Source organism: Vigna radiata, unplaced genomic scaffold (assembly GCF_000741045.1).
Source record: "Vigna radiata var. radiata cultivar VC1973A unplaced genomic scaffold, Vradiata_ver6 scaffold_161, whole genome shotgun sequence".
NCBI classification, from domain to species: Eukaryota; Viridiplantae; Streptophyta; class Magnoliopsida; order Fabales; family Fabaceae; genus Vigna; species Vigna radiata.
The window spans coordinates 128,152-137,293 of record NW_014542362.1 but is presented as its reverse complement, the minus strand read 5'-3'; the positions used below and the strand labels follow the sequence as shown (position 1 = coordinate 137,293).

The following is a 9,142-nucleotide window of genomic DNA, read 5'->3' as shown; positions in this document are numbered from 1 at the left end:
ATATATATATATATATATATATATATATATATATATATATATATATATATATATATATATATATATATATATATATATATATATTAAGAATTTGATATTTTTATAAAAATATAAAATTAATTTAAATTTATTTGTAAATGTTAGAGCTAACATAAATTTATTATTGAAAATACCAACTATTATTTAAATTTTTAAAATTAATTTAGGTTAAATATGTTTTCGTTCCTCAAGTATCAGTGATTTTTTGTTTTAGTCCCTACTCAGAACATTGATGACATTTAATTCTCTTAGTATTAAAACATATAATTTTAGTCCTTAATAGACAGTGTTAAGTTTTTGTTGACGTGGCTAACAGTACTGCCATGTCTTATGTAGGTTTACTGTGCACTATCTGCCACCTTGCGTTTTTTAACATTTGGACTCCTCGTGCCCGAGAGAATACGATCCCTGGGATGTGTGTTCCTTATCGCCGACGAGACCAACCACCGTCAGTCGCTGGCCAAGACGTTGCCGTCACCGACCAAGACGTCGGTGTCTCCATCGTTCGTCGTCGGGAGCATTCCCACTCTAGTATCGAGTTCCCTTCTCCTCCTCTCTTTCGGGTCGGAGAAGCTCTCTCTCTCCGTCGTCGATCTCCGTCTGGAGTGAGCTCAGCTGTTTTTTTTCCTCTGTTTATCTGCCTTTGTTCAAACAGCGAAGTTTGCATGGATACCCAAATTGTTTTCCCTTTTTCTGTTTGATTTTTCTAAACCCCAATTGCTTAAAGTTTTATTTTTTAATATTGAATGCATTTTTTATGTTGGAGTTTATTCTTGGGTGTAAAGATCTCAGAAATGGGAACTTTTCTTGAACTTGAAAGAATTTTTGCTAATGTCATTTTTCTGATTTTTTATGCTTCAACTTTGAAAGAATTAATTCCTATTTATGTTCTTGCTTTTATTTTTTTTATATAATTATGATTCTTGCTTAATTACAGGCTTCTCACTATTTTTTTCTTGTGATTTTCAGGATAAGCATCAATAGTTGTTATTCTTTTTTCTCGGCTGATCAAAGTCGTTTTTCTAGTTCCTGGCTTCTTGAAGTTTGAACTATGGCGCTTCATGGAACCACCATATTCTTTAATGTAAATTGCAGATTTTCTTTTAATCCAAAAGCTAACATATTTATCATTTTACTGAATTGAGAAGATGTCTGATTTTGTTCTTGGCAAATTTCTATAAGAGCATTTGTGTGTTGATCAATGCTATATTAGGTAGATTTCCGATATTGAATCTTGATTTAGTTTACTTAACACAAAATTTCTGAAAATAAAATTAGGCTTTCTCATTGACCGCATGCTGGTGGTGACCCGTATCGCCGACAACACCTCCAATGGAGTTTGAACGTATTGGTGACTTATCTGGCAGATAGAGAACAGTGTTGGCAGAAGACGTGGCATTGTCGTTAACAAAACGTTGACGCCATCCATTTTTAAGAACTATTTTTAAATGTTTTAATACTACAAGGATTAAATGCCATCAATGTTTTGAGTAGGGACTAAAACCAAAAATCACTAATACTACGAAAAACATATTTAACCCTTAATTTTATTATTTTTAATATCATACTATTTATTTCACCTATCATATTATTATAATATTTATTTTATTAATCAATATTCTACTTCAAAAATTCTAAAGAGGGATTTGTTTTTCTTTTTCTGTTTTTTAATAGTTTTTATGTCTAACTATTTACTTTTAACCAATACACTAATTAACATTACAAAACAATACTCCTACTTAAATACACATTATATAATATAAGATGGATATAATATATGATGTGAAAAAATATAATAATTAAAACAAAAAAATAATTTCAAAATGCATCTACAAATAAAATTTGTAAGAGTTAAAAAGAATTTTGAAAATAAAAGTTATAAACATCCTAAGGTGCATTTTAAACTACAAAATAATGGAATTTAAAATGTAAAAAAAAATGCTATATTTAGCATTTTACAGATTTGGCTATTTTAAGAAATAATTTTATGTTTTATTAATTAATAGTTTAACTTAACACCTTTCAACTTTCAAATATCAGTTTATTTTAAAATTTTCAGCTAACTTTTCATCTTTGAGCTAACTTTCCAAGTAGTTTATCAAACATGAGAGAAGTATGATAATAATGATGGAGTTTGAATCTAAAACGATGTATAATCTGTTCCACTCTGTGTTATAGGTCGGTAATAAACGTGAAAGAGAGAAATTACAAATAAACAAAGTCAAATTTAGTTTACATACAGAATTTGTTTACATATACCAACATGGAAATTAAAGCATCCTTAAATTTTTACAGTTTAAAACATTTCAAACATTATTCTTAACAACAATAACAAAATACCCACAGCGACAATAAAGTAACATATCATGGAACTGGCAATAATGAATTCGTTAGTTGCACTAAAAAAAGCATTTGAATGGTGTTTCAATTTATGGAAAATTTCAATAGTAAAATAGTATTGTTTTGAAGTGAATGATGTTGAATTTCAGGTATCGATTGCAATATTAACTATTATTTGACCAACTTCTGTTGTTATTATCTTTCCAAGTGTCTAGATGATTTTGGAATAGTTTTTAAGAACTTTCTTGATTGGCCACCGAAAATGTAATTTCATTCCTATATTTAACCAAACGATGTTGAAACTTGAGTTCAAAGTCCAGCACCATTACTACACTTCAATGTTGAACAAACAATATTTAAATTAAAGTAACATCAAACATTAATGAATGACGAAGATTTCTATGGGGAAACGTTCCAGATTCTATCCCAATTTCTTCCTCAATCACAGATAGTGTTGGAAGAAAAAGATGGAGTGCAAGAAGAAAACCCATAATAAGGTAAGTGTAGCCCATCAGCAAAAAGAAAAAATGAGCAAAGATTTTTCTTCTTGCACCTCTATAATTTCAAACTGCACCTAAAATTTGTAAAATTACTTTTTAAGGTGACTTCATGATTATCTAATTTGGAAAATTTCTAGAATAAGTTTACTGGAAATTTTTCGAATATGATTTTGGAACAAAATTTTCATAGCAGGATTAGAAAACAAACTTTTCATAACATATGAAATATATTTTGCTAAGATTTTCTAGAATAAAATTTCAGACACAAGCCTTCTAGAACATATGATAAGCATTTAAAAAAAAAAAATTAGATTCCCACTGTTTTATTCTCTCTATCTTCTTCTTTCTCTCAGAGTGCAGCCGTCACAGAGAACAAAGATATAGTTGGAGGTGCTGCGGTAACATGATACAGCTAGAAACGGTGTGTGTGTATATATATATATATATATATATATATATATATATATATATATATATATATATATTAAATGCAAAGATTCTGTTTCATTTCCAGTTAATAAGAAATGGCTGGATGAGGTGAGAGTGAATAAGAAGAATGGAGTTGAAGGATTTATTTGGGAAGTGTGTGAAAATGAAATAACTTGCAAAAGATTATGATCTATCAAAATAGGAAACTAAAGAAGCAATTTGATGAGCTCTTTTTGTTGACAAAACTACAACACAACCAATTTAGAATTTCATAAATAACCCAATAGCTTCTTTTGGTCTTATACCTTGCTTGGAAATGAAGGTCCCCTGTTGATCTTAAAAATGTCATTTTTTGGGTTGGAACTTAACATTCACTGCATAATTTGGAGGAGACAAGCAGAATCTCATGATATAATACCTACCATGAGAAAGGGCCATTTGCTAAAATGGTAGGTATTGTGTCAAGTTTCTCTTCCATAATCACACCATATTTTTTCCTAAATTTTAAAACGTTTCTCATAACTTAATCTTCTTGACGCTGAAACATTCAGAAGGATCACTATTCTCCTTGGTCTTTTTAGAGGCCCACATCCTTTGGATTAACAAGGTATTTATGTACTTTTGATATATGAACTGTTTAATAGTAAACTAAGAAACGTATAAAGTACAGATAGACAAATATAAAAAGAAATACAGGTAGCAAAGATGAATTTGTACAGAGTATATAAATAATATTTGTACTATTTGGTGGCTGCTGAAAGATGAATTTACACGCCTAGACAGACAGGACTAAATTTGGAGCACCCCAACCGCCAAACATTGAGCTTAATCCTAGTAATAAGTTGTGTATGCTCCTAACATTTTTGCCACTGTGCCACTGTGCTGCTGCTCTCAGACTCTTTGACCTATAACAAAAAGTTGAGAAAACTGCAAATAAATAAAGCCACCAAAGCAAAAGATGAGACAAGGATTTTGCCATACCATTAGAAAGAGCAAACACTCTCTCACTCCATCACAATCCAAAAAGAAACTGTTTTATTCTTTAGTCTTATACCTTTTACAAAGCCTTCTACATATTGAAAACAAAGTTAATGTTCATTCAAATACACCGCAACATTCAAATTCTATACAATTCTAGTTCTTATTATTACAGCAAAGTTACACAAAGTACTACCTCAATATTACCATGTACGATTTTCATAACCATTTTCTGATATCCGCAACCTAATTTCTGATTAAGAATTTGGCTATTTGTTACTAATAGCTTGTGGGCCTAAGAAAGAGGTCCCCCCTTGGCACAAATCTTTTTTTGAGTACAAACCAAAAAGCAGGAAAAGTGAAAAAAGTGGTCACAGGAATTGGGGCGGGTATCTCTTTTGAAAACATAGCAGAAAAAACCAGTAAGAAACCCACGTTCCTATTTAACAGCCTAACCGTCCCACTAACTGCTAGAAGTCTCTCATACACCTCAACCCATTATGCACTTCACTTCTGCTCTTTATCTTCTCTCAACTCAACACTACTTACTAAATCTTCATCAAATCTAGACTTCCAAACACAACAACACACCAAATTATGAAGTGGGGTGGAAAAAAGCCTTCTCCTTCTCCTTCTTCCTCTTCTAGGCCTTCTTTTGCATCTCATGTGTCTCCTTTTTCATGGCTTTCCAAGTTCAAGCATATGAGAATAAACTCAGACCCAAAACCTGCCGCACTGAAGCAAAATGCAAAGCAGAATTCAACTCCATCAGATACCTCACCCCATTATAATAGAGGCAGGTTTTATGGAGGGGATGATGAGGCTTTCTGGAGACTCTCATTTGGTGAAGAGGGTAATGAGCATAGAAAAAATGATGATATTCTGAAGCCGGTAAAGCACAATTTGGATGCTGAACATGTCATTCCATCCTCAAGTTTCCCCGCTGGATTGAATAATGCTAAAAGACAAGGTAGAAGAGAAGTCACTCAGAAGTTGAAGCAGAAGGACACTGAACTGAGAGAAGAAACAACATTGCTGAATGAAGCTGCAAGAAGTGTAAAAGAACTCGAATCCTTGAGAAGGAGATATGAGAGGAAAGCACAAAGAGTTTTGCAAGAGCAGCTCTTGAAATTGGAAAAGGCAGAAGAGGAATCTCAGTTTGCATCAACTCCGTTCTTAGAAAATGATGTGCAGCAATATGAGTCACCCAGAACAATTTGCACACCAAGGAAGCATTTGTTTGTAGATTCAAAGAGTTCTGGCCTTGGATATCTCAGAGAAGCCCGAGTAAGTAGTCCCCAATTGGATTCTGAGTGGCATAATTTGAAACAAACTGAGGAGTTGAAATTGAAAGCAAAGAGTAACCAACAAATGCAATCGCTTCATGCGAGCAGAGAAAACCAGAGGAGGAAACCAAAGCACAACTCCAAGGTTAGAGTACATTCTCCAAGAATGGGTTCCAAAGTTGAAGTCCGCAAAATAAAGGCAATAGAAGAAAAGAAGAAAGCAAAACTGAAGATGAAGAAAGAAGAGGAAATAGTGGAGGAAACAGAAGGGTTAGATAGCTTTGCGGTGGTGAAATGTTCTTTGGATCCACAGAAGGATTTCAGAGAATCAATGATTGAGATGATCACAGAGAAACAGATCAGCCAGCCAGAAGAAATGCAAGATCTGCTAGCATGTTATCTGACTTTGAATTCTAATGAGTACCATGATCTCATCATCCAAGTGTTCAAGCAAGTATGGTTGTGCATGAGCCGAGCCAGCTCGGGTATTCAATCACACAAGCAATGCTGTTGTTGTGATTAACAACAAAATGTTTTAGCCTGTAGGAAAACATTGTCAGAATTGTGAATAGTTACCCTTGTTCTAGTTATGCTCTAAGTTTACTTGAATTTCTCTATTCTCATCTTCTGTATAAAATTCAGGAGAAGTTGCATCAAGATCTCAGCATACTTTATATTAATAATAATGTTATATTAAATACTATCAGTACGACTTCTTTGGGCATGTAAATCTAAATAATCCCAAGCTTTTTATAGTCAAATCATGATTATGTTGTTGAAGTTAGGATGCTTGTAAGCTTGTAGCAACATGTTCATCATGCAGCACTGTTTTTAAGGTAGGTTATAGCAAGGAGTCTGAAGCACAGATGAGAATGGTAAAGATTTCCAAAAATAGAGAATGCACATATAAACACAAAAGACATTGCTGCTATGCACATGAGGATGATCCTAGACCCTCTCACCAGTATAATACCCATAAGACATTGCCCATGCCGGAGGAAGAACTGTGGTTAAATGTTTATGGGAAATGAAAGAAAGAGAAAGGAGACTGTTCTTCACTCCTCGTGATCAGTATTAGACACCATCACATACCTTTAGCTTTACCTGCACCTTTTAATTATTTAGTTTTAAAAAACCGCGGCAATATGCAAATAAACTATTCATAAATGCTAATGTTCTATTATGCTCAGTGATTTGTTTACATCCTTGACTATATATTGCATAAGTATTAGTAGGGTTTATAAGTTTATAGCTTAGTTAAACATTAAACTCTAATACAGTACATTAAATCGTTATGCTTACAAGTTAATGAGCTGAATATCCTCAAGGTGAAGTAGGACTTCTTTAAGAAAAAAACTATCACTTCACATATCTAGATATCATCAGTTTTTTCAATTTGCAAATAAGCATAATCATGACCATGTTTCACTCATTGTATGTCCTACAGACAGCATATCTAGATGGTTTGATCTACCATCACATGGTTGATTAGGACCCTGTAAGAATATCTTCTTCCACTCCCTATTTCACTGTGATATGTAGTCTAAACCAACCTACTTAAATGAATTAGCTTGTCTCCCTTTGAAGACACCAGACACACTTGAAAATGTTGAGCAGTGATGAAATTATCTTCACAATGTTAGTTTTGGCAATAAAGCTTTCTTAAGTGGCAGCTAGCATGTTGGGAGCATTAGGTAAGGCCATCAAATGCAGTGATCTTTATCTCAAAGGTACCATTTCTGATGATCTACCATAAGGCATGAATAAATGATACAACTTAGCTACACTGCAAATACTATGCATGTGTATTATTATTATTATTATTACAATCTACATCTACAATATTATGGAGAAATTATAGAGAGCCCAAATACATAATTTGAGTACCGTACCTAAAACCTGTATCCATCACCCTAATGTGTTTGAAGTGAGGCATTTAAGCCACATCTACGAAATGCCTAATTAGGTCATAACATAACAGTAAGTCCCAATAACACTTGAGACCTCAGCAACTCTTAAAGTCAACTTGGTGGTTACTTGGGATACCTATAAATAATAAAGTTAACCTACTTGCTAGGCTCTCATAAATTGGTGATTCTACTTTAATCATGCTGCAGGTAGGCTTTGCATGATCAAATTAATGTTTTCATTTATGATTTTGGCATCGATCATTCTATATAGATGCATGTTCATATTCATAACTCAACGTAAGCAGAAGTTGCTAGATGCAGAATTCAATGGATTTTAATGTCATAATAAATTTATTATAGCAGTAAAGGTTTCTCTTCTAAAGTTTGGCTTCGTCAATATTGGATACTCACACATCACAAAACAGAGAAATTTTGTAGGGATAAAGGCAAAAAAACTTATTCTGAAAAAACTTAATGGAATCCAAAGATACTGAATTCAATTATTTGGATTGTTGAAAAGAATATCAAATACATAACCTTTTCTTTCCCTCCAACTCAGATAATACTGGAATAATCAACTTTATTAGTAAAATAATCAAATACTATAATGGTAAATCTACTTTATCTCATCTTATTTTACTGCTTTTCCTTCTACTTATTTATTTCATTCCATTTTAAATTTATCATTAAATACCCAAACTTGAAAAGTTTTTTTCTTTATTCCGCATGAAAAATAAAACTTTATTTTAATTGTCCATTGTCTTTTGAAGTAAAAGAAGTTGTTTATTCTTAGATTTTAGTAATCTTAAATTGATACACTATTACATCTTTATCAATTCATTTAAAATTAAAAAAGATAGAATTTTTTTTTAACAAAAATGGTTGAATGGTGAGTCATCCCAATGTTATGCGGGTCGGGTGGAAAGAAAAAATAATAATGAGTAAAGTAGTTTGAATTAAGAAAAAAAAATAAATGAAAAATTTATATAAATTTAATTGATGTTATAACAAAATTAAATATTTAAATAATATATAAATTACAAAAACTACCATTATTTACTTTTAATAAAAATAGCTATGAATTAAATTTTAAAATAAGTAATTATTTTGTAATATTAAAACTAAAATTTAAATTTTTTTAATAGCATTCCATAAAATTGCATGGATTTAAAGAATCAATAAGTTTTTAATATAACTTTATAGTTTTATACAACTTTAATTTATTTTATTCATTTACTTTACGATAAAAAATCATTAATATCAAATTAACTTTTAATTAAACTTAACTTTGTTTCAATTAAAAGAAAGTAATGTTATTTAGTATTAAAAATTTAAATAATTAATTTTTTAAAATAAATTTATAAGTTTTTATTTATTCACTTCATTTATTTCACATAAAACGTGGTATTTAATTACACGTATGAATTTGTTATTAAAGAGGCACGTAACCGACTCTGTCTTGTATACACTTTAATAAGAAATCAATGCATGGAATTATGTACAATTAATTATTAAACTAATTACCTTCTTCAAATTCTAATACCTTGCAAGTTAAATGATTTATTAAACTATTAAGAAAGAATTGAGTAAATAGTCCATGAATGTAAAAACATCTTCATATATCTTTTTCACTATAATAAGAAAACAATTATTACAAATT

The 9,142-nt window shown here is 31.2% G+C and overlaps 1 protein-coding gene across 1 annotated transcript; it reads left to right on the top strand.

The window, feature by feature from the left end:
- The first annotated feature begins 4,883 nt into the window (after positions 1-4,883).
- On the top strand, positions 4,884-6,603 carry LOC106779766 (transcription repressor OFP5). The gene is made up of 3 exons (XM_014667961.1): positions 4,884-5,717; positions 5,886-6,026; positions 6,358-6,603. The coding sequence occupies exons 1-3, from the start codon at positions 4,884-4,886 to the stop codon at positions 6,601-6,603; spliced, it is 1,221 nt and encodes a 406-aa protein (XP_014523447.1).
- The last annotated feature ends 2,539 nt before the right edge of the window (positions 6,604-9,142 follow it).